The following is a 27,147-nucleotide window of genomic DNA, read 5'->3' as shown; positions in this document are numbered from 1 at the left end:
CACTTTATCCCTTTAGTTCTTTTTCAAAATTGCACTTTAGCCCTTTAGTTGATTAGTGACTGTTTGACCAGGTTTTGACCAGATTTTGATTAGATGAGATCTGCCAATTAAGGACTGCAACGTGGCAGCCTTTCCCGTCCCAAAATCAAAATTAGGGTTTCAGATTGGCAATCTAAGGAGTGTTTCTACGCTATGAGAAGAGACGATCCTACGGTGGTGTTGAATCTCATTCCCAAACAGTAGTGGCTATGGCGCGATGATGAAGGATAGAACTTCTGCGATTGGATTTTGTGTTGCATGAATTTGGTTTTTTGCAGGTTGGTGATGGAGATGGCTTCGCGTTTTGCAATTTTCAAGTTAGTGGCCATGGATGCTGCTCACGAATATGGCTATTATTTTCTGATTATGGGATTGAATGGAGGTAGTGCACTCTATCGCGATGAAGGAAACGAAGATGGTGGTTCGTTGGATGGTTGACGAGAACGCGATGACATTGCGAGGGAGGTCGTGCATATGGTTCACGATGGAGTTGTGATTTGGTTCTCGCGATGTGAATAGGTTTAGCGCGAGGGTTTCTTGGTTTTGAATCTGCTTTCCCTACAGGTTTTCACGGTGGCTTTCGCAGAGAAGGATGATGGAGGAGAAGGCTATCATGGTTGCGCAAGGAAAAGCTTCTATGTGCGAAGAGGATGAACAAGGTTGATGCATGATTTCTAGGTTTTTCTGAGTGTAGGTGAATCAAGATGTTGAGGCACGATGTTGATTCGAATTCGAAGAGGTCGCGATTAGGGTGGTGCGAGAGGTTCAACAAGGTTCTGCGTTTTCTGGGTTTTTTTGTTTTAGTAGATTCAGGTGGTGATGGCTTCCATGGAGGACGAAGGAAGTTGAAGAGAACGAGGGAGGCGCGATTCACTTTGATTACGGTGGACAATGGAGGTTCACGGTGGCTAATGGTGGCGTGACATGGTGCTGGTGGAGAATGGTGGACAACGACACGATTTAGGGTTTCACGGTGGCACGTGGTGGCTTGATAGAGGAGGAATATAGTGGCTAGGGTTTCTGCTAGAGGTTGAAGATGATGATGACGTGTCACGGGGTGATGATGTAGCAACATGTAGTGTATGGAGGATTGGGACACAAGGCAACATCTTAGAGTACCAGACTTAAGAGTGTAGGAAGGGTAGGAATAGGAATTTATGAGGTGTAGCAAAAAAGGCTAATTGTTTGGCTTGTTTTATAAAAGAGAGGTTTACTTGTAAAAACTTAGGGCTGTAGAAGTAAAAACTGATTGTTTGACCCATTAACTGAAAAAGAGGTGCATGTTTGTAAAAATAGGGATGCATTATGCTCCGTTAACCTTTTCATGAATAAATTTTATTTTGCAACTTGAACCACTTATTTTCATGTTTTGAATCAATTAAACTTTAATTCTACATCAACAAACATTAGACTATCCAAAATAATTTATGTAACTAAAAATCAAATTTTAAACCTCTTTAATTCCCAAACTCAATAAAGTCAATTGTCACAAATCTTATTCAAATCAATCATTTAAGAACAATCATTCAATTAAAATTTTGAAATTAAATCACTAGTACAGTAAGGGGAAACGATACCGGTTCTTTTGGCCCATAGGCAGCGGTTTATGAACCGAGGCATATCTAGGCGAGACAAAAAGTGGTGGACTATTTGCCTCGGTTCCAAACTAAGCCATGAAAAGATAGGATTTTGACAGAGGTTCAAAGTTAACCGAGGCCGTAGGTTCTTTTTTTTTTATTCTTTTTCTTCTTTTGTATACTTGGTTCAAAATCATCATCAATCAGTCACTCCATCGTTTGTAATTGATCAGAAGGAGCAATCCAGAACAAATAACTGATTTTAAAATTAACATACCCAATTCAGGAGCGTCCACTCTCCGAGCTCTCGTTCGCACTCGTGTAAGCCGCACACGTGCAATCTTTCAAGCATCTTCTCTGCACTCTCTCATTCCGATCATCGCCACTACACGTGCCTTCGAAGTGTCTGGAACCTTCACATGTGCCACCTCCACAAACCCCTCTCTACTTCCATACATGGACACATTGCTCTTCCGCATGCAACCACCCGACCCGTCTCGAAGAAACCACTCCCTCTCGGACCTCGATTTGAACCTCGGCAAACAGTCACACCGCCTGAAGTTTTCGAAAACCACCTACACTCGCGACCCAGAACAGAGAGAAGAAATGACGAAGGTTGAATCCTCGCCGCGACCTCGCCACGACCTCGCCGCGACCTCGCCACGACCTCGCCGCCACCTCGCCACGACCTCGCCGCCACCTCGTCGTGCCTCTCCGCGCTTGCCGCCAACATTGAGTTTGTCGTGGTGAAGAAAGAGAGAAGAAAGAAGATGGAGTTTGAACCCTTTCAGAAACGCAACCGCTGTAGAAACGCCACCGCTGCAGAACGCCCTCGCCGCAACCTCGCTGCCACCGCATTGCCACCTCGCCGCGACCTCACTGCAGTCTCACTACGACCACGCCGCGACCTCGCTGCGACCTCGTCGCGACCTCGTTGTGACCTCGCCGCCACCTCGCCACACTCGTCGCCAACGTTGAGTCTACTGCGGTGAAGAAAAAATGCATAAGCTTTAAGCTGCTTCTGGATTTCGCAGAGGAGAGTGATGCGGCTGTCGCAGCCCATCAAATTTGATGTGCATTAAAGAATGCAGTATAGTGCTAGGAAATGACTCCTAGGTCGTCTCTCAAGGACCAAATGTGGTTTGAGACTTAGGTCAAACACGTAGTGGGGGGGAAGTTTTGAAAGTGTTTTTGTGAATGCAAATGACGAAATTAAAAATGAAAATTAAACACAACCGAATAAAATCGAAGGCATTAAAGTGCATGAAAACATTAAACTGAACAATGCAACAGATAAATATCCAAACACAATTCAAACTGTAAAAGTGCACGCTTAAACTAAAACATTAAATGCACAATATTGTCATCTATCCCACACATTCACCACAAAAGAGAAGAAAAGCATTTCAACCCATAATGTAAAATATTCTAAGGCAAAATAAATGAAAGAAAATAAAATTTTTTTACCATTAACCGTGACCCATGTGCATCTACCAGAAGAATTTGAAATTGCAATTGCTTCTAAAAATCCTCTTAAGCCGTGACATGTTGAGCTTCCACGTGTTTCATTCAAAGGAAAATAGAAATGGGAATCGGTTCCCTCTTCCAGCAACGTGTCTTTCCAACATCCATATCCACTTCATTCTCCAAGGAAATCATATGCTTTCTAGCCCAATCACCGTACTCCTACCTTATGAATTAACACTACTTTTCTTTTTCCTAAATGAAAAGTAATTGAAATTGTGCTCTCCACATATGCAACGTGCACACCCTTCAACCATGGGATTCGTGCCTCTCCATTCTACTCCAAGAAAAATAATGAAAAGACAAAAGAAGTGCAAAGAAAAGGTCCCACCTGCTGGACTAAATCCTAATGCTTTAGAAGAAAATTATCACCGTGTTTGATTTCTAAAAGAAAAAGGAAGCCTATTTGGACTTGACAACACCTACTCCCACCTAATATACTTCTTCATTTTCAAACAATTGGCTGCAACAATGTGCTCACCATTCCAGCCGTGACACCACTCTCTCCTTCTCGGTGGCTGCTCCAACACATCCTAGCTCTCTCCCCAACGCTGCTTCGCTTCTCTTCCAGCAACCCGTGACACCTACTCCTCTAACGTCCTGCTGCTGCCAAATGTCCCATCATCTAGACTTTATTCTCCAAGTATTAATCACGGTGCTTTTTCCGTTCCAGCAAAGAAGCAATAAAAGGGTTTAATCAAAGGTTAGAATGTGTGCATCCTCCCAAGCCGTGACAGCACCTCACACACTCAATGAATATGCTACACATAATTCAACTTCGCGTCTCCCAATGCTCCAAGTACAAAGCTTCTATAGCAAAACTGAAAAGGTCCGTGTGCTTCTTTGGTTCTTCACGTGACCGTGCTGCTCTTCTCCAAAGATAAAATCACCATCCTCCTTTCGCAAAGAATCAGCGTCTACCACTTCTATGCTGGACGGGTTCAGCAGCTTTCTTCTCTCCAACAAAGAAAATAAAACTCCAATCACCAGCCAAGATGAAAATGATTCACCGAGTGCACCTCAAAGCTCCTGGAATCAGCGCATCTTCTTTCCAAATTAAAAATCACTATGCAGTCCAATAATGAAGAATTACTGGACCGAAGCTTCACTCAAAAATTTTATGATCAAAATGAAATTAAATGGCAAATTCAAAACGTAACAGCGTGCCTCCTTTTTTCATTGCTTCCCCAAACTTAAAACAACGTTCCCAAAGAGAGCAAAAAATTCGGTGAGGGTGGCGGCTGCCCTAAAGGTCGTGTGTCACCTTTTAATAAGGGAGGGGTCCACACAAAAAATCCTAAGGTGCCAAGTCATTCACCTCCACTTTTGGGTCTAGTCTACTTTACCAAAAATTGACCCAAAATGTGAGAGTTGATTCAAAAATTCTAAACTACTAAATTACAATTTAATTAATTCTAAAATGTCTATGTGGAGAGTCTTGAATTTATTTGCATTCTTCTTGAGGTCCCAAAATGTATCTCCAAAAGTTTTCCTGCAATCAATAATGAACATAATAAGCTCAGATAATTCAAATTCATTAAAATAAGAATTTCTGGTCAAATTAAGCACAGTTAGCAAAAACGGAAAAATATCGGACATTTAAGCACAATTCCCTGATTAATTCTAGCACAATAAACTAGGTGAAGTCAAGAAAATATTGACTCATCAAAATAGACCACACTTAGTCTTTTGCACTCCTGGGCAAAATCAAGACGCGAATCAAGGAATAGTTCAAAGAACATTAGGGAAGTGACACAAACTCAACACACAGAAAACAAAGACAAACAAGGACAGAAACAGAATTACACAGTTCTCCAGGAATCTGGACAAAGAAAGGAAGTAGACAATATCCAACACAAAAGCAAAGAAAGCAGATACTCATGAAATTATCCAAGCACTTCCAAGCATGACAAAATAATCAATCAGTTCAAGAGGTGAATCAAAAGTAACAAAACCTCATAGATGCACTATCAGTGTTTCTCTCAAGTGTCTAGGGTAAACAGTGTCAACTCAATGCACTCAAGAAAGCAAACAACAACAGACTTGGGGGGCCTCTAAAATTAACACTCCAAACATATGCATGTTCAAATAAAAAGGTCTTTAATGGATGTAATGGGGCCAAGGACAAGGGAGGATAAATATGGATGAGAAGCTACAAATCAAAAGAAATAGAGGAGCAATGGGGAACAAGTGTAAACACAGTCAAATCACACCCAAAACCTCTATGTCAATCCACTTCTTGACTCCATTATTCAATTTTTTTTTTATTTTCTCTTTTGTCTCTATTTTTTTTTCTCATCTTGTCTCTTTTTTCTTTTCTCACTCTTTAGGACACAACTGTAAGAGACAAGATACACAACATATTTACAAACACAAAACAAGAAGAGGAACCAACCAGCCAATTCATCAAAAACCGCCAGGAGACCACACTTGTTCCCAAAACACTTCCAAAGCTCCAAAATTCCCTAAGGTTAATGTAATCATGGTTTTTCACTTAGGGATAGTGTATGAGCTTCAAAAAAAAGAAATGGGGAAAATATAGGCTCAATAGGGGTTATCAAAGGATTAGACCAAGGTAGGCTTATTTGGCTAGAGAGGCTCAAGAACAAAACTGCCTTTATCACTTCCAAACATGCATATCAATCAAGAATTATCAACAAGAGTCAAGCCAAGGCATATGTGCAAGCAATCAAGAGACATATCACACAAGAAAGAACATAAAGTGGCTCAAATCTCACATAGGGTAATTGTATCACAATCAATTCAACCTCTCAAACATCATAATCATCTTCCCAAGCAAAGAAAACAAGGAATTCAAACCATAAGAGTATCAATGAAGTGAAAGACACATCTACAAGCTAAACAAAGTCCAAAAATCAAGAGAAATAGGTAAAACTGTACACAAGACACAACAAAAACTACCTAGAAAACAAGACCTAAACAAAGAAAAATCTCCCCTAATAGACCACACTTAAACTACACAATGCCCTCAGTGTGTCACGATCATCAGATTAGCAATCAGAACAGTCAGAAGATATAGACAAGTGCAATAAAAGTGAGGAGGGAAGGAGAAAATAAACTCCCCTGAGTCAGAGGGAAAAAGAGGCGGGGTTGACCAAAGACGTCTCCTCCACCACTCATCCAACAAAGAAGCATTCCTGAGGAAGGGCTTCAGTCTGTGCCCATTAACCTTGAAGCTTTCAACTACGGATGGACCTTGGATCTCTACTGCACCATAAGGATAGACATTAGTCACAACAAAAGGTCCAGTCCACTTTGATCTCAACTTACCACCCATGAGTCTAAGCCTAGAGTTATACAATAAAACTTGTTGGCCAACCTCGAAGTCCTTTCTAACAATAGAACTGTCATGGAACTTCTTTGTCCTTTCCTTGTAGAACTTCGAGTTCTCATAGGCCTCCAATAGGATCTCATCCCATTCATTCAATTGCAACTTTCTTTCCTCTCCAGCTTGGTCCATGGAGAAGTTACAAGTCTTCACGGCCTAGTATGCCCGATGCTGCCTTGCTGCTTTCGAAGTGACCAAGCTGCTGCCTTCTCCAGAAACTAAAAATGAATGTCCTACCTTTCTCCGCGTGAAGGTCCTTTTCTACTAGCCCGCGTGGATGTCCGTTGCTGCTGCTTGAAGGACGCTGGACCGTGAAGGCCTGTTGGACGTGTAAAGGCTTGCTGTTTTCCGTTTTCACCCTTTCTCTCCATGCACACACCACTTCCAATCTGCTAGACGTTAGTTGGGCCGTGGAATTCTTTTCCCAGCTGGTTGGACCCGTGAGATACTCAAGGACCATGTGTTGTGTGCTCTCCCTTCCACGTGTTGCTCCATTTTCTCCTCTCTTCTTTTCTGGACCAAGGTCGTGAGTGCCTCCTGGATGCAAGACAAAGGTGCAACCCATCCAAGCTTCTTCATTTTTTTTTCTCCCAGCACCTCCTAATTAATTGCCCATGCCTTGCGTGTGCACCTTCCTGCCTTGCTGCTTTGCTAGACGCTCCCCATGGCTATGACCGTGTGAAGACTTGAATGGTCCAGGCCGTGACGACTTGGACGTGCCAAGTGTGGGTCGTGTGCTGCTTTCCTTTCTGTGTGCACACCACTTGCCCAAGAAGAATGTAATAGCCTTCTTTCGCATTACATTAGGTGGCGACTCCTTATCCTCTTTCATGTGCTGGGACGCTCCAAATTTTATTTGTCCATGGGTCCCGCTGGGCATGCAACCTGCTGCTGCTGTCCGCGTGTGCATCTCTCATACTTTTTCAATTGAAAATTCAATAGCTGCTGGCTTCTTTCCGTGTGCACCTCCCAAGCTGTTGTGGGCCGTGTGCTTCTTTTTCCAGCCAACTAGACTCTCCTTTTGTGCTCATGGGCTACACCTCCTTGCAGCCAATAAAAAAGCCAAAAATCTTTCAATTTGTGGGTCGTAAAATTAGCGTGTTATGTGCACCTCCAAAAGAAATTAATCCCTAAATTTTATCCAATAATTTCCTTACAATTAATAATGCAAATAATTAGTCCTAGATAATTCAAATTAATTAAAATAAGAATTTCTAGTCAAATTAAGCATAATTAGTAAAAATGGGAAAATACTGGACATTCAAGCACAATTCCCTGATTAAATCTAGCACAATAAGTTAAGTGAAATCAAGAAAATATTGACTCATCAGAGAGAAAAAAATGGAGATACCCAAGTCTTCAAAATGAAATTAGGGTAAATTACCCCTTTTGGATTTCGAAACCTTTATGCCTCGGTTGGTCAGAAGACCGAGGTAGTAGGGCAATTTCAAAAAATTACCCAATTTTAGGTGGGACGTGGCAAAACATTAGGCCTCGGTTTTGCTTTTAACCGAGTTAATTTTGCTTTTATGCTTCGGTTCCTTTGCAATCGAGGTGTATAAGTTCGTCAAAATTGCAAAAATACCACCGCCTTTACATATGCTTCAGTTTTCTAAAAATCGAGACGTATGACCCGTGTTCTTATCCTCGATTTGCACTAGTGAATCTAAAATGTGGGCATAAATATGTATTCATCAATCTCTATTTGTGGTAACTTGAGTTCTTAGAAGAGCAAGAAACTTTGTGGCAAGATCTAGTGCAGAAGCATAATATAGAGCTATGGCTTCAGACACTTGTAAACTTCTTTAACTTAAGCAATTCCTTAGAGAATTATAATTTGGAGATGTTACTCAAACAACACTTATATGTGACGATCAAGCAGTTCTTCACATTAGTTATAATCTTGTATTTCATGAAAGGACTAAACAAATTGAGATTGAATGTCATTTCATTCGAGAAAAGATTGTATTTGGAGACATCAAGACTGAGTTTGTTAACTCAAACGATCAGTTAACAGATATTTTCATTAAGTTTTTAAAGGAACCAAGAATTTATTATATTTGTAACAAGCTTAGTATATGTGATTTATATGCACCAACTTGAGGAAAAATGTTAAAAATATTGTGTTATATGTTAATTAGGGAAACATAGAGGTTAGATGTATTACGTTTTATGTTAATTAAGAAAACATAGACTTTTGATATTGTTTGATATTGGTAAATATTGTTGATATTATTTTTAATAATATCTTATATTTACAATATTTATGTTTAGTTGTCATACATGCTTATATAACTCTTCGTTATAAATATATTATCGTATATGTGTTTTAGACATAGAGATTAATCATATACCCAATTTTACTATATTCAACCATAATAGTGACCAATTATGTTAAAAATGCACTTCTGAATCTTACTATCAACTTTCATCAAATATTTGCGACTATCCTACCTTAACCTTGTGTTTTTGGTGACAAGTAAAATATAAGATGAAGAAGAGGACACATAACTACTTAGGAGAATAAGGTGAAAGAAGTGGTCATCCTAGAATTTCAAAAATTTTAGTATAACCAAATTAGGCAAAAGTAAAAGGGATAAAAATGACAAGGTTTTATCATTCACTTATTTTAATCCATCTGCATGCTGAATAGAGGGTTTCAAGAGTATTTTCACTACACATATAATCTTCTTAGGTATCATGCTTGGATTGGAATGACTAGGAGAGGTTGTGCCTTATGCAACGTAATCCCATATTTCTCAGATATATCCATGTCTTGTGGCTTTTGTCCATCTTTGAGCTTCCAATTATACTTACATAGAAGAGAGGCCAATACAATATGCACAGTTCTGGAAGCCAATGGCAATCCAGGACAGATCCTTCTTCCTGCTCCAAAGGGTATTAGTTCAAAATCTTGGCCTTTAAAATCAAGGTCACTTTCCAAGAATCTTTCAGGTTTGAATTCATCTGGGTTTGTCCAAATATTTGAATCTCTACCCATGCCCCATACATTAATGAAAATTTGGGAACTTTTAGGTACCATGAAGTCACATAGTTCAACATCAACTTCTGGCTTGTGTGGCACTAACATTGGAACAGGTGGATGCAAGCGGAAAGTTTCCTTCACCACTGCTTGTAGGTAAGGAAGCTTTGAGATATGTGATTCTTCTAGTTGCTCACCTTTGACAAGGACTTGGTGAAGCTCTTCCCTCACTTTTTCTAGCTTTTCTGGGTTACGTAGCAACTCAGCCATAGCCCATTCTATAGAGCTTGATGTTGTGTCTACTCCAGCCACAAATAAATCCTGACATATGTGGCCAATTAGTAAAATAATATATATCACATAAAAATTTTACACACACACGAACACTCACCAGAAACAAATGCAGAACATGAGGGCGAGTCACTTGTGAATTGTCTTCAAGCATGAGTTCCAACACAGAATCCAACACGTCCTTGCATGCCTTGGCTTCATTTTCTAATGCCCTTAAACGCAATCTTTCTTCTATTAGTCCATCAAAAAACGCTATTAACTTTTCAAAGTAACCATTCATTCTTCTCCGAGCACCCTGTGGATCAAGCATGCGAAAGATTGGAAAAAAGTCAACAACATTAGGCCTTCCAGCTTCTTCCATGATGCCCCAAATGATGTCCTTGAACTCTTGAGATTTGTCAGAAGCGTAATGAGCTAAATCCATTGAGAAGAAAGTGTTTGATATGGAATTAAGCACAGTTGTGAAGGAAGCCTCACCAATATCTAAGGCTTCACCTTTCTGACATTTTTCCTTGACATAATCCATCAATTCTTGCACCTTCCTCTCTCGACCAACTTGTGTGGAATCAAGCTGCCGAGAAGAGAACACTTTGGTGGCACACGCTCTCCTAAGGGTCCTCCACAGTGCTGAAGGTGGCATCCATGCCATTGAAAGTATGTGATGATCAAGAGCTCGAAGAGTATCTGGGATTTTTCTGTTGGAAAAGATTTGATCATGTTTTTGCAGTACTTCTTTGGCAACATGTGGAGAGGAAATGACTATGGTGGTAATGCTACCAAGCTTGAGACTCATAATAGGACCATAAATTTGAGAAAGCTTGGCAAGTGCTTGGTGTGGCAGGTTTCCAAGCTCCAAGATATTTCCTATGATGGGAAAAGGGTGAGGCCCTGGAGGGTACTTTGAGGTTTTCATTGGTTTGAAGGTTGAGATGAGTAAATGAATGGTTACACACACTATGGTGATTTGAAGAAGTTCAAGAAGGTACTCCATTGTTTTGCTTCTCTTGTGGACACGGGAAAAGAGAATCGTAAAATTGAAAGGCTAATTCCTCCCAACAAAGTATATATATGGAAACACATTTGTTAGTTTAAAATTTGACAAAGATTTCATTTCTACTTCGTTCAAAATATAAAATATGAAAAGATATTTATTCACGTCAGTTGCAGAAACTCCAAATTAGCATTTGATATTCATTAAAAAAAAAGCTTATAAAAATAAGAGATTTTTTTCCATCTGTTTAGCCAAATAAATCAACAAAGTCTGCGCTTAATAGTCATGATGAGGACGTGACATGGTCCTTGCCCATAAAAACAAATTTGAATGGACCATTAAAGTGTGGCGAGAATGTCTTATGATAATAAATATCAATTGTTTTTCATGTCTAATATCTAAATTTTGTAACATCCCAATTTTTATATTTTTATAGTATTCTATTATTATTATATTAATCACATCTTCAATATTAATAAAAAAAATAGTAATTCAAATAAATAAAGGATATAAGATACTATTACAAATATTTAAATACAAATTATATATATAATACATTCTTATTACTAAGAGATATTATATTAAATTAAGAGTGTAATAGATATTTACAAAAATTGAGACAAAAAGCAACAAAACTTTCTACACTATATCTCAACCCCTTCTCCTTGTAACACCTGTTCATTAGAGGCATCCTCCTCTGCTCCCATCATTAAGGTGATTATTACAAACAAGAAGAAACAAAACAGACAACAAACACAGAGAAGAAAGAGTAAGTTAATGTATCAAAAATTGTTATATATCACATTTATAGAATTTAATATATAACACAAATAAAACAATCAATCTTAAGTCATATAATTCTTTCCTTTAGACTTGACCATCCAAATACATATACTGATGTCGGGGTCATGGGAGACTTGTGCATGTGTGGTGAAACAACCTACCATCCAAACTATACCACACAAGGTTAGTTTGTCAAACACCTATGATCAAACTCACCTTAGGCTAAAGACCTCCTGATACTCCTTACGACATAATCATCCCTCTCTACTTGAGGATGGATGAGTATTTGAGTGTCAAAGTCATTCCCTAAATCCCGAAGTACGTACTTCAATACATTATACATTATAAACAATCATCTTAACGATTGAAATCCTTATAGTATCATGTACAATTTCATACTCACAAACCATTTCATATCAACTTTAAATGAGACATATATATATATATATATATATATATATATATATATATAACATCTATTTAATCTTCACTAAATTTTCAATATAAACAATGTAAACATCCAAACAACACATCTAAATCATTTACAAGAAACTTATGTGCCAAAATAAAATAAAATTGGAAGACCATAGAAGCAAGAAGCACTAGTACAGCAGACACAAATGGCCTCGGTTGTTTTTTGTCATAGGCCCCGGTTTAGAAACCGAGGCATATACGAACGAGGTAAAAAGTCTTCTTCTTATGTGTCGATTGTAAACCGAGTTAGTATCTTGTCTTATACTGTCTCAGTTGAAACCTGAACCGAGGTAGTAAAGTATTTTTTTTTTTGCCACATTGTGGAGCACAGGAAAGCAAAAGTGGGAAGCAGCGATGGGATGCAGAAGTGGAGCACAGGGAAGCAGAAGTGGGAAGCTGGAGACGGTTCCATCCGAAACCGACGAGATCACGGTGCTCTCCACCGGCGGGGACTATGGCAGCGATGGGAGGCTGGTGTTCAAGGCCTCGCTGTGCTGCGAGGACCGCTCCGACCTCATTCCTGACCTCATAGAAATCCTGAACTCGCTTCGCCTGAAAACCCTCGAAGCAGAAATGGCCACGCTGGGAGGAAGAACGCGCAACGTGTGTTCAATCCCTTCATCCCTTCATCACCTGAAAACACCAGAAAACAGCCCAAGCTTTACCGTGTGTTCAATCCCTTCATCACCGAAAATCACCCAAGACCAACCAAGACTTGCAGCAAAAAACAAAAGTTCAAGATCAAACAAAAAAACCTAACACAAAAAATACTTCCCCTCTCCAAAGCTTCCAACTTTTATCGATTCAGAGTCCAGCCAAACCCCACCACATGCATCAATTAGAAACAAAGGAGGGGGGCGATGGAGGAGGAGTGGAGGAGGGGTTGGCGGTGGTCGATGAGAAGAACAGGCGGCGGTGGTTGATGAGAAGAACATGCGGCAGTGGTGGACAATGAAGGCAAGGGCCAGTGGCGACGGCGGTAGTGGTAGACTTGGTAGTGGCGACGGCAGAGAGGCAAGGACCAGTGGCGACGATGAAGAACAGGCGAAACCACGACGCCCAGAGGTTGAGCCAGCGATGGTAGTGGGGCACCTGGCAGGGGGAACTGAGACGACGGGGGCGGTGGTGCGGTGGCGTGGCGGCCGAAGCAAAAAGCAGTGGTGAACAGCGAGGGGCAGAGAGGTTGATAGGCTGTCGTTGAAGCTATCAAATTAATACTACTTTTCAAGGCAACTTCAGTATTGCCAAGTAGTATTCAAGAAAGTAGACAGGGTTGAAGTAACCCTGAGTCGTGTCCCAACGAACACGGAATTGCTTTTGAATATCTGTGACTCTTACGAATGCTATGCAATGCTTATGAATAAAAGTAATGGTTGAAGAGTGTTTAAAGAATAAATAAGAAACTTAAAAACAATTACGATGAAATAGGCTAATTCCACTGCTTTTCCAAGATAGATTCATCATCGGTTATTCACGGATAATTGTTCAATTGATTATTGTTTAAGTTTCAAATTAATTAAAGTACATTCTTAATTAATTTGAGGGCGATCATGCATTTAACCAAAGTAAATTCTCAATCAAATGCAAAACCTTTCTAGATTATTAACAATAAATTCAACCAAAGTACATTCTCAATCAAATTCTATTGTGTTTAATCATGTCTATTCTTAAATCTCCTAACCAAATTAAAAGCTAATCAATCAAAGTAAATTCTCAATTGATTATAGTTGAAATTATTACTAATCAATCAAAGTACATTCTCAATTGATAGTAAAAACCATTTAATCATATGAAAGTCCTTAAATTAAATCAAAGTAGATTATCAATTTAAACCTAGAAACCCTAGAACTCATATAATCAATATGCATGTAGATTCAAACACATTATGATGCAAAAATCTTTGCTTTTAACAAGATAGAGAGATGAAAGACATAGAGAGAACAACTTAAATCAATAATCAAAGTAAACAATTGCATTAACTGAACGTAACCTCAGAATCTGTCATGGAATTACAGCAGAATAGCCCTAGATGCTTAGCTCTCCATGAATGGAGTTGAATACAAGATGAAAGAAAAGTGAGAGTAGTATGAGAGAATGAATTAAGTTAAGTCTCCTAGGTCTCTTAATATAGGGCTTGCTTGGGCTTGGACTCTGAATATTCAGTTGAAAGAATCTTTTATCTTATATCTTCCAAATAACTAAAAGATTTAGATAATTATAACATTATTTGGAAGTTATTTTCTGTTAATATTCCCAAATTAATTCAACAACTGAATTTTATCTTTTATTTTTTCTGACTTTTCAAAATTACACATAAGCCCTGAAATTTCTCCAAAATTGCACCAGAAACCCCTGTTGACTAGCTTTGACCAGAGAGGTTGCGCCCAATGGGAGCTCGCCACGTGGCTGCCCTCTTCCTTCCCCAATTAGGGTTTCAGATTGGGAAAGCCTTCCCCCTCCACCTCTGCCGCGAATCTGATGCAGATCCGGTGACGAAGCGGATGGCTCTCGTTGATGATGGTGGCGCGACATTGCCGATGCGGCATTGATGCGAAGAAGATGGTGGTGGCGGCATGAAGAAGCTGTGGTGTCGCAGCGGCTGGCGTGGAGGAGGTGCGCGTGGTGCGCGAGAAGAATGGCGCGCTATAATGGCCGTTCTTACGGCAACTTTGGGTGGCGACTTGCGGTTTTGATGATGGCGTTATAGCGGATGAAGAAGATGAACGGTGGTGATGGTCGATGGTGGCTGTCCGGCGAGAAAGGAGGGAGAAGAAGTTGGTGTCGCGGCGACCATGGATGTCGCGCTTTGGTTTCGAGAAGGGAGAAGATGAACGGAGGTCGCGGCGTGGTGGTGACGGCGGCACGGTAGTGGCGTTGGGCTTGCGGCGGTAGCACGGCAATGGCTGTCCGGTGACGGCGAGACCGAGGCGGTGTTGTGTGGCGGGAGTGGTGGTCCGGCGAAAAAGGATGGTACGGCGGAAGCGAAACGACGGCTGACGGCATTGGCGGCATTGGCAGCTAGGATTTCTGTGGAGAAGGTGGAAGATGATGCCCATGGGTTAGGGCTGACGTGGCGGAACATGGTTGGCTAGATCTGTGTGGGGAGGATTTGGACACGTGGCATAATCTGGTGGAGTCTAGCTTAGGAGGGGTATGGGTAGGAAAGTTTAGGAGGTGTATTTAGAATAGGGTCACTGTTTGACTTAGTATTGGGCCTGTTTAAGAGAAGAGGGGTGTATGTAAGGAAATTGGGTGGTGCAAGGGTAAAAGTTGCCTGTTTGGCCCATCTGTACATTATTTTCCAAATAAAATCTGATTTTTGGGCCTTGAATTGCCATTTGGACCAATAAAACTTATATTCTCAGCTGCACAAATAAACATTAGAACATCCAAGAATAATTTATGCGCTAAAACTTACTTTTTACGTCTCTTTATTTCCCAAACCCAATAATTCTAATCATCACAAATTCACTTCAAATCAACCATTTAAACACAATTATCCCATCAAAATTTTAATTTTCAAACATAAATGTGGGCATAAATATGCACTCATCAGAGGTTTTGCGGGAAGAGAGGTTTTGCGGGAAGAGAGGTTTTGCGGGAAGAAGAATAGTGAAAGTGATGGGGAAGTGCATACCTAGAGAGAATATACTAAATGACATTTAAGAGAATGGGAAAGAAATTAAAAATGGAAGAGATTAAAGAAAAGGAAACTTAGGAATTGAAGATGCGCCACTTGAACAAGCTTCCAAGATAAGCATCAAGAGGAGGATCGCCACTTGCTTGAACAAGATAAGGTCTGCCCAAATTTGGGACTTTAGAGACAGAATTCTATCTCATAGAAGATTGCAAAAGTGCAAATCAACTCAAATTCATTGAATCAAGGTAAGGTGTACAAAAAGGAGACCCCTAAACCTTCTTATATAACCTTTGGAGTGAGCTAAGATGCAAGATCTAGGAGATGTGGGACTTTTGAGGGTGTAGTCCGTCCAGCAGCTGCTAGGGACTTTTGAGTCCCACATTGCTCAATTCTCTCCACTCCAAAGGGTTTATAAGGCAACTAGTTCTCCTATAGTTCAAAATATGAAAACTATTTATGCTATCTAATGCTATACGCCTAAAAATGCTCACTTTCTCTTCTATTCTTTTTAAGACCAAGCTATGGAAAGTCCCACATTGCTTACTCTTAAAGAGAAAGAAGAGTTTATAAGCCATTATTCACAAGAACTAAGAGAAAGAAATCAAAAGGCAAATACACGCCCAAAGAGAACCTATTCTACTTTTTTTGATACAAACGTGTAAAGAAGACAAGAAGTAAAATGATTCCCTTTAGTCATGCTTCTTGTCATCCTTTTATTCTCTTCATTACTTGGCCCATCCATGATCACATCAGAAAGTGAAAAAAGTTTTGAACTTTAACCCTAAAACCCAGCCATCGAGGCAAATATAGGCCTCAGTTAAAATAAAACCGCAGCATAAATGTGTGTTTAATTTCCAACCGGTGCAGTATACTTTTTTCAAAAGCGGGTTTAAAAGAACCGGTGCAGTATACTTTTTTCAAAAGCGGGTTTAAAAGAATCGAGGCATATAGTGTCTCCAAAATTACATTTCTGCCACCGCGTTTTTATATGTTTCGGGTCTTCAAAAACCGAGGCATAATACGTGATTTAAAAACCCTATTTTTTACTAGTGAAGAATTGTAAAAAGAGAAACTTGGTAAAGGCTCCTGGTGCTGAGCAACACATCTTTATCGCTAAGCAATGTTCTTTATGCAAAGTTAGCGCTTGAGCGCCACCTTTATACCGCTGAGCGTTAAGCCTGTCGGCTTTCTACCGCTTGGGTGCCATTGAGCTACCACTAAGCGTCATACTAGAAGACATAAACTTAGAAACTTGATCTATATGCACTCAAAACATATCCAAATGACCAAATTAATATCCTTAGCACTATAATTGAATAAAAAACATGTTTATAATTGAAATTAAGTAGCAGTTTACATAGTTGGTCATGAATTGGTCATGAATGAGATCTACGAAAAACTAATAACTCAAAAACTCAACTTAAATCTTACATGTTCTAAACTAGATTTCAGAAATCTAGGTGGCTAAATAAGTTGAAAATGACTCAAAAATAAACTCCAAACAATCAACTTTTTTTCAAAATAACTAATGTGGAACTTTTTTAATTACAAGTGAAAACAGAAAATAAAACTATACAAGTGAAGTGAATGAACTTTATTATATTAATAAAAAAATCAACCACATATTCTACTACAATTGTTCTCTTTTTATGAAAAGAAAATAAAATGACACACATATATAAATATATATATATATATATATATATCACAACTTGTAAAAATCTAAAATGTAAAATGAAACTATACATTTATGTTTTTTTATATCGAAATATAAATGTGTGATTTTATTTTATCTTTTCATAAAAATAAAAAGAGAACAATTGTAAAATATGTGGTTGATTTTTTTTTTAATATAATAAAGTTCATCCACTTGTAGTTTTATTTTCGGTTTTCACTTGTAATTAAGAAATTTTTACATTAGTTTAAATTCATATTTTAAAATAGTTATACAAAATAGAAAAAATATAAAAACTACATATGAATGAATTCAATTTATTTTTAATTAAAATTTTAAGACAACATTATAAATTTATTTTATTAATGTTAGTAAACCACATTTGAAAGTTTATTGAAATACTGAAGCATACTATTCCTATAAAAAAAATATAATATTGTAATTCTCCAATTATTTCAATTGTGTTGTAATGCTGTATAAAGAAAACACACACACACATATATATATATATATATATATATATATATATATATATATATATATATATATATATATATATATATATATATATATCAATAACAATTATATTTTTTAATTTAAAAAACTATAATAATAACCAATGAAGATAAAATATAATTTTACTTAAAAATAAAATAAAAGATTGTAAGAAAACGAAAAAAAAACACAAAAAGTGATTGTTTAATCGTGTTTTAAATTTTTTTAAATATTTTTTGTAAGCATAGTTTGACAGAGGGTATTCAAACCATAATATTATATATTAAGCCACTTTTGAGGAAGACAACTAATTTAAGTTTTAATTATATATGAAGTTTTCTTTTTATTTGTTTAAAAATATTTTTATATTAATTATTTTTACAATTCTTCGTACATAAATAATATGCAAAGTAAAAAAGATAGAGTATACACAATACTTTATATTAATTTATTTGATTCTATATATTACATATCTCAATCAATTGAATGAGTTTTCGTAAAAAGAAAAATGCTTCAAAGTACAGTACAAGTATTTTTTTTGTAGTTATTTTTGGCTAATCATTTTAGTACTATTTTACTAAGTTATTCTTAATTCAACTCAACCAATTATTCTTTTTCAAGTATTATTTTTTAAACTATAGTTGGCTTAACTAAATACTCGTTTCCTAGTTATTTGTGATTAATTTTGTTCAAGTATTCTTTTTATGTCACTTGATATACTATAATTGTTTATTTCAAATGATTAGTGTTTTGTAATTTTTCAGGAACAAAGTAGATATCCAAATATACCATCAAGAACATAAGCAATGGCACAAAATGGGAGAGCCTTAGGTTCCTTGGTAGACAAAACTGTTTTTCCAAGCCCGTGGGCACTGTGAAAAATACTTAGTCAAGAGTATGTAAATAACCATGTATTAAGAGATTGTATCCAACTGTTATTGCAAGTATGATATAGATTACTTTTTGAAACTCCCTAATGAAGGTGGGAAAAATTAGCAATTGTTTCTTCATAATAAGTTTAACCCAACAATGGGAATCATATAAAGTCCCCACCATATTGATCAGAATTATCTATCACATAATATACCTAGGCGCAGTTGCTTCCCCGAGCAATTGGTTCACGAAAACTGAGATTATCAAGTGTTGCTTGCACAAAGTTTGCACCAACCAAACCAGTTAAAACAACCGCAGCTGCTCTAAGAGATTAATTGGCACCTGCAAACCGGGAAATTTTCAAAGCTAGAACTGTGTACGAGCAAACAACCTATATTTTTGGTTTAATACGTATTTTGGTCCCTCTTTTCGTAGGGTCTGTTCAAATTGGTCCTACGTTTTTTCAAAAGTTCACTAAGATCCCACTTTTCGCAAAAACGATGCACGTTAGTCCTTTTTGGTTACGGCGTTAAAAAGACTAACGGCACAGCTGCCCAGCTGGCACAAAACTGATGAGCTGTATATTTTTCGTTGAGGTGGCACTGTGAATTGGTGATTCATCCTGAAAGCAGAGGATTCATGGTTGTTTTTCCCAAATTAAAAAGCAAAGTTAGGGTTGTTGGTGATTCGTGCTACATTTGTTCTGAAATCTAAAAGCAAAGGTTAGGGTTGTTGGACATTCGTGGTACTGTTGTTCTGAAATTTAAAAGCAGAGGTTTAGGGTTAGGGATGACTTCATCACAAAGTTGTTCTTCCTGTTCGAAGGCAACATCCAAAGGATTTTCGCAATCCTCACACGATGTTGTTTCCAGGGGAGTTGGGATAACCCCTATTTGCCACTGTGGTGATATTGCTGTAATGAAAGTTGCTAGAACTTCAAGGAATGCTGGGAGGAAATTTTGGGGATGTCGCCATTACAAGGTGTTTTGAATACCGTAGTGACTACTTATGTGTTTTGGATTTTATTTGTTTTAACATTTTTGTGTTCTTGGTGAATAATAGGGTGGAATTTCAAGTGGGATGTCATGTAATTTTTTCAAGTGGTGTTCTGAGGACAATGCTGATGATAGAGATGGTACAATTGTGAGACAAAGCAACAAGATATTTGATCTGGAAAATAATGTCAAAGACTTGCAGAGAAGGATAAAGTTCTTACTTGGAGTTGTGTTTGCTGTTATTGTGTTGAACATTATGACATTGTGGTTGTGTTTAGCTTGATCTTAGGTGTGCAATGTGCAATTTATGTTTTGTTCATGTAATGGCTCAGGTGTTTAGCATCATGGAATATCAGTTGTTGTAATATGAGTGAACAATCTGAGTTCGTGTAATAAAGTTCGTTTTAGTCCCCCGTTTGATTTAAAAATGTTAATTGTGGTCCCCCTTTGATTTACAAATGTTAATTGTGGTCCCCCTTTGCTTTTAAAATTGTTCACGATGGTCCCTTTTTTCCTTTAAAAATTGTTGAAAGTGGTCCCTTACTATATTACTATAATACATATTAAGGATACCTGGAAAAAAACATAAATAATTACATAATATCACTACTTCCAAATATCACAACATAATATCAGTACAACTATAATAAGATATTTAATTAAAGTGCTTAATAAGAATTGAACATACACAATGAAAGTGGTTGATAAGAATTGAACACAGACAATGAAAGTGCTTAATAAGAATTCAACATACACAATTAAAGTAGTTAAGAAGAGTACGTCATACATATTAATACATCCAAATTTTCATCTAAATCTATGGATCTTTTCTTCTAATGTTTAACTTTTGCCTTTGTATTGGCTCACTTAAATCTCGGATAGAATCTTGACTTGGTTGTGGTGGTTGAGGAGATTGGGGACTTGATGGCTGTGAAGGTGCAATGGGTTGTGAACTTTGTGCCTGTGTTGGTTCTGTTGGTTCGATGATGGCTGGACGTAAAGGGCACATTTTTTTGTTGTGCCCCAGTTCACGGCAGATACTACATCTCTTTCGCTGCCCACCAACACTCATCTGGGTCCCATCTTTCGTTAGCTCCCATGGCTCCATTCTTCTTTTTTTCTTGGGTCTCCCAGGCATGTTCCTCTTAGGTGGTGGCAGTACATCAGGAGAACTAGTTTTTTCCCAAAAGAGGTGGCCATTCACAGGATAGATGATGGACGTATATGCTTCTTCATATGTGGATTTCCTGAAACAAATTGGTATAGAACTTTCTGGATCTACATTTGAATAGTTCATTGATGCAACTGCATGACAACATGGGATGCCACTGATCATCCACTTCCTGCAGCTGCATTCTTCATTGTCCAGGTCCACTGTGAACTTGTTCCCAATGATTGAAACATGCCTAACCTCAAAAATCCTTCTTGCAGACCAGCTGAATAAATGAACATAAATAAGGCACATCAACAGTTGGATATGAACATAAATAAGCCATAAGAACAACTGGATATGAACATAAATAAGGCATAAGAACAATATTACCTTGGGATCCAATATCTTGACAAGTTACATTCCTTCATAAGTCTCTTTTTGATCTTTGGACAGACATTGAAATCCATACCTGCCACCTTCGTTCTGTTCGTGGCCCATCTTTTCATCAAATACAGTCTAATATCCTCCAGCATGGTTATTATGGGTTTTCCCCTGGACTGCACAAGAACACTGTTGAATCCTTCACTGATGTTGTTATCCAGAGTATCACACATTGCTTGAGTTCTGAGCCTACTTCTTGACCAATACTTATTGCACGAGAATGAAGAAAATGAGTTACCAAACATGAGTAATGCAGAATCTTTGTGCATGTAATGGAAAGAATGTACCTTGGGGGAATGGCTATGAGGTATTTATATGCTTCTTCATTCACTACTCTGATATTCAACATCTCTCTCTCCCAAGCTTGGGGGTATGTGCTTGTGGCAGCCCTCCACATCAAATTCTTCAATATCTGACCAGAAAATCTTTTCCTAAAGTTAGCATAAAGGTGCCTGATGCAGAATCTTTGTTCTGCCCTAGGCAAAAGCTCTTGGATAGTTGGCACCAACCCCTGCCAACATCAACTATTTAATCAAACACACATGATTAATAAAGTTTGCAAAATAAAATAATTAAAGTACTGCATGTACCTTTTGCTGGTCAGACATCCACGTATATGCCTGACAAACTTCATTGCCCCCAAGGTCTTCAACCAATAATTGCAAAAACCAGGACCAACTATCTTTATTTTCGACTTCAACTATTGCATATGCAAGGGGTAGCATTTGCTCATTTGGATCCCTCCCAACAGCAGTAAGCAGCTCTCCCTTATAAAGACCTTTCAAAAAACACCCATCTAAACAGATGATGGGTCTACAACTAATAAAACTATCCTTACATGCTTTAAGACAAACATAACATCTCTGGAATATGGACTGACCATTATCACTGTTGACTTTAACCTTAACCGTTGACCCAGGGTTACTTCTCAATACCTCATGTGCATAGTCATAAATCCTTCGAAATTGTTCTTTAAAATCCCCTTCACGTTGACTTGATGCCATTAACTTCGCCCTTCTTGCTTTAGAAATTGATACATTGGTGTTCCATTTCCTTAATGCTTTGGTACGTATGTCTTGGACCATTATACTAGGATTGTCATGCATAGACTTATCTATTTCATGACTCAACCACTTACTATTCATCAATTTTATGTTCAGTTGCCTGCTGCAAGAATGAACATCCACAATCTTCCTTAACTGCCAAATCTTGCGTGATGGCAAATATCCACAGTAAGCTACCCATGGACACTTTTTTTGCCCACCCATGCATCTGACCCTTACCCTACGGTTATCATTTTTTACAAACTTAAGAGCCCTCCCAGCATGAATAGCATAACTTCTAATGGCTTCCTTAAACTCATCCTTATCGGTAAATATAGTACCAAGTTCCCATTTGTAATCTGACATTGACTTCTTTTTACCAAATGTAGGAAAGGGACCTCTACTTGGTCTGTCCTCAGTTTCATCCTCCTCACTTGCACTATTATCTGGAGTTAACAGCACATCTGACTCCCATTCATCATCTGACAACCCCCTACCATGTCCTTCTGCTTCGTTATCACTGTCTTCCATCCTGTATTCTGAATCACTATTATCCAAATTACCTACCTCCTCCAAGTTCTCTTCAACAGAAACATGTGCTTCATCCTTCTCAGTATCCACTTCCACTTCTTCCTCATTGTCCACTTCCACTTCTTCCTTACTGTGCATTTCCACTTCCTCCTCCCTGTGCAATTCTACTTCTTCCTCACTGTGCACTTCCACTTCTTCCTCACTCTGCACTTCCACTTCTTCCTCGCCATGCATTTCTACTTCTTCCTCCACTCTACCTACTTCCTCTGTGTCAACCTGCACTCCATCATCTCTCTCCAAGTCACCACCACAGTTAAGAGGACCTTCCTCAACCTCCTGTTGCACTTCAACAACACCTTGTACACCAACCTCAACACCACTGCCCTCACCACTGTCTGCAGGTGTCGCAACCGGAATCGCGACGGGACGACGATCCAAAAAGAAACGGGTTTTAAAAAGAGATTTGGAGTCGCCACCATAGTTTATTATGGAAAACTATGGAAAAACCTCAAAACGATAAAGCACGGTCCACGAAAACCAAAGATTGGGTTCGGGAGTCGGTTACGCGTGGGGAAGGTGTTAGCACCCCACAACGCCTACCCTAAGGCAGTACCTTTAACTAAATGCACGAATATGATGTGGTTTTTCAAAATGTTTAATTATCCCCTAAAATAAAATTATAAATAAACAAAATATATTTTTTTAGTTTTTTGGGCCCGACAAGGATTGACCTTGCTCCTACGTATTCTCATTCAAAATGAGAAATCAGGGTTACGTAGTTCTAGCGGAAAGATTGTTTGTTTGTTTGAGAGTATTGATGTTTTTAGTTTTTGAAAATTTTATATCTTTGTTTTTGACATTTTCGAGAAAAAGAAGGTAATGAGTACTAGGCCGACGCGAACGGTCACACGAGTACTCATACCTTTAGAATGGTATTTAAATATTTTTAATTATTTTTTAAAAGAGAAATAACGATATTAAGCACTAGGACGATGCGAACGATCACACAAGCACTCATACCGTTATCTACTTATTTAGGAAGACTTAAGAGTATTGAGTGCTAGGCTGATGCGGACGATCGCACGAGCACTCATACCATTATTTAATTTTTTAGATTGAAGATATTAAGTACTAGGCTGATGCGGACGATCGCACGAGTACTTATATCATTATTTAAATTTTTTAGATTGAAGATATTAAGTACTAGGCTGATGCGAACGATCGCACGAGTACTTATATCATTATTTAATTATTTAAATAAGAGAGAAAGGTTTTTAGCACAAGGACGATGCGAGCGATCACACGTGTGCTTAACCTTTGAAACATACTTTTTGTAATTTTTATTTAAGAAAAGAAAAGGTTTTTTTTTTAGCACAAGGACGATGCGAGCGATCACACGTGTGCTTAACTTTTGAAACAGATTTTTGTAATTTTTATTTAAGAAAGAGGAAAGGTTTTTAGCACAAGGACGATGCGAGCGATCACATGTGTGCTTAACCTTCAAAACATATTTTTTTGTTATTAATATTATTTATTATTATTTTTTATTATCGTCTTTTTCGTGTTTAAAATGCAGCAAATAAACCAAAATAAAAAATAAAAGACAAGATCTAGGAGTGGGGTTATCATATAAAGGGGTTACATACAGTAAAAACTAATAACCAAACAAATGCTAATAAAAATAAAGAAACAAAAGCATAAAAATGAAGCAAGAGAAACAGCCCAACAAGAATAGGGGTGTAGAGATTAAAAACCAGAGGTGCGACGTAAAGTTGAGGCTCTTTAGTTTGGGCCAAAACCTTTTTCTCCAACTTTGTATCTGTCAGGGGTGTAAGGGTGAAACTGGAGGCGCATCCCGAAATAGTGTGCACAGGCCCAATTCTTCTTTTATTTTTGTTTGCAGAAACAGAATAGGCTGAAGCCCAAAACGGAACAGGGGTGCGAGTGGGCAGTGGGGGTGTGAATGGAATTGTGCATGTGGCAGGAGGAAAAGGACGCGGCCCAATAGCTAGGTCCAAAGACTCTTTATTCAAAATCCCATTAGGGGTCTGTTCATACCTTCTTCATTCTTCCATTTTCCATATGCCCACTACGAACCAAATCTCTCTTCTCCCAGCCAAGAACTCCGATGAAGGGGCGTCACCTCCGCACGCACACTGCCGCCTCCGCCAAATCGGCCGCCGCCAGCCGCAAACTAGGACGCCACCAGTGCGCTGATCGCCGACACAGAATCCACTGGTTGCCGCGCCAAGCTTCCTCGAACCAGACCACCGTGAACCGCCTTCGTGGCGTCGCCGGTAACCACGCGCACGCCGGAGCCAGCGTCAGCCCAAACTCCGCTCCGCCAACTCCTTCTCTTCTCCGCCTCTTCGCGTGCGAGAGAGACTCTCGCCCCTCGACGCCACCCTCAGTGAGGCCAACCACCGCAGGCCGTCGCGGCATCATTCTTTCTTCCCATCCCTTTTTTTTTATCAACTATTGATTGGTTCAGTATTGTCTGATATTTTGTCTACTGGATTGGGAACGATTATGGTGTGTTGTGCGCATATGGGTCTATTCTGCTCTGTGTATTGATTGAGTGCTTGGATTGATTCTCTTTTCTTTGCAGGAAAAAGGTATTTGGGGGATTTTGGTATTAGAAGTCAGGGTTGATGATGATAATGGGATTGGAGGTGATAAGGGGTTCTTTCGGTGTTGACAGAGTATGGGGAAGGGTAGAGAGGAGTTTGAAATTAGGCCATGGTTGGGGAATTTCCAATAACCGTGAGTGATGAAAATGAAGGAGAAGAAAATCAAAATGATGGGCCGTATGGTAATAAGGATGATGTGAGGGATATGGGCTGTGAGTGTGAGTGTGGAGGATGGGTGTTTGGCCGTGGACGTGTTGATGATGTTGGAGATGGTTACGGGTTAGAGGAGCAGAGGAGTGGAGAGCTATGGAGCATCTGCCAGTGTGCGTGAGGGAGGAACCGTTTTTCCCAATCTTTTCTTTCTGAATTCGGTGCAGTGTACGTGGCGGGTTCTGCTTTCTTTTTTCTTTTTGCTTTTTTTTTTTTTTTTTTTAAATACTTATATGGAAAATCAAATGAACTAATAAAAAAACAAAATAAAATAATAATAAAATTCATAAAAAAACATAAAATAAAATAAGATGCAATAAAAAAGAAAGACCTATATTATTTATTCATCCGGACGAAATTGGGTGTTGACAGCTGCCCCTCTTTACTTAGATTTTACTAGATAATATGAAAATTTGATATTTTCGTATTATCTGAGTAAAGGCTAAGTAAAGAAAGAAACACTAATTTCGTCTGGATTTCAAAAGAGAAAGAGGAAAAATAAAAACTAATTCAAATATATATGATAACCAAGTTCATGAAAAAAGGTGAGATTGCAACAAAAGAAATCGACCATTGCGTAGCAGAGGGCCAACAACACGAAACGAAAATCTGGATTCGACCATTGTCTGGCAGAAGGCCGATATCGCAGAAACAATAAACTGGATTTGACCATTGCCTCGCAGAGGGCCAAACTCACAGAACAGAAATTTAAATCCGACCATTGCCATGCAGAGGGCCGATAACAGAAAATTAAAACCTGGATTTGACCATTGCCTCGCAGAGGGCCAAACTCACAGAACGGAAATTTAAATCCGACCATTGCCATGCAGAGGGCCGATAACAGAAAATTAAAACCTGGATTTGACCATTGCCTCGCAGAGGGCCAAACTCACAGAACGGAAATTTAAATCCGACCATTGCCATGCAGAGGGCCGATAACAGAAAATTAAAACCTGGATTTGACCATTGCCTCGCAGAGGGCCAAACTCACAGAACGGAAATTTAAATCCGACCATTGCCATGCAGAGGGCCGATAACAGAAAACTAAAACCTGGATTTGACCATTGCCTCGCAGAGGGCCAAACTCACAGAACAAAAATTTAAAATCGACCATTGCCACGCAGAGGGTCGATAACAGAAAACTAAAACCTGGATTTGACCATTGCCTCGCAGAGGGCCAAACTCACAGAACAGGAATTTAAATCCGACCATTGCCATGCAGAGGGTCGATAACAGAAAACTAAAACCTGGATTTGACCATTGCCTCGCAGAGGGCCAAACTCACAGAACAGAAATTTAAATCCGACCATTGCCATGCAGAGGGTCGATAACAGAAAACTAAAACCTGGATTTGACCATTGCCTCGCAGAGGGCCAAACTCACAGAACAGAAATTTAAAATCTGACCATTGCCATGCAGAGGGTCAATAACAGAAAACTAAAACCTGGAT

At 38.7% G+C, this 27,147-nt stretch overlaps 2 protein-coding genes across 2 annotated transcripts; both read right to left on the bottom strand.

The window, feature by feature from the left end:
• Window positions 1-9,077: 9,077 nt before the first annotated feature.
• LOC124831381 (cytochrome P450 76T24-like) lies at window positions 9,078-10,869 on the bottom strand. The gene is made up of 2 exons (XM_047305347.2): window positions 9,864-10,869; window positions 9,078-9,793 (listed from the first exon to the last, which is right to left on the bottom strand). Exons 1-2 carry the CDS (start codon window positions 10,752-10,754, stop codon window positions 9,188-9,190), a joined length of 1,497 nt encoding a protein of 498 aa, XP_047161303.2. The 5' UTR covers window positions 10,755-10,869; the 3' UTR covers window positions 9,078-9,187.
• A 9,637-nt stretch (window positions 10,870-20,506) lies between these two features.
• Window positions 20,507-22,995, bottom strand: LOC148191168 (uncharacterized). Its single transcript, XM_088101315.1, has 5 exons — window positions 22,164-22,995; window positions 21,874-22,061; window positions 21,571-21,794; window positions 21,233-21,478; window positions 20,507-21,125 (listed from the first exon to the last, which is right to left on the bottom strand). Exons 1-5 carry the CDS (start codon window positions 22,993-22,995, stop codon window positions 20,507-20,509), a joined length of 2,109 nt encoding a protein of 702 aa, XP_087957441.1.
• Between the last annotated feature and the right edge of the window lie 4,152 nt (window positions 22,996-27,147).

The sequence above is a fragment of the Vigna umbellata genome, chromosome 11 (assembly GCF_029865625.1).
Source record: "Vigna umbellata cultivar VRB3 chromosome 11, Vumbellata_1.0, whole genome shotgun sequence".
NCBI classification, from domain to species: Eukaryota; Viridiplantae; Streptophyta; class Magnoliopsida; order Fabales; family Fabaceae; genus Vigna; species Vigna umbellata.
The sequence above is the reverse complement of the archived record's forward strand: the minus strand, read 5'-3'. Positions and strand labels throughout refer to the sequence as shown.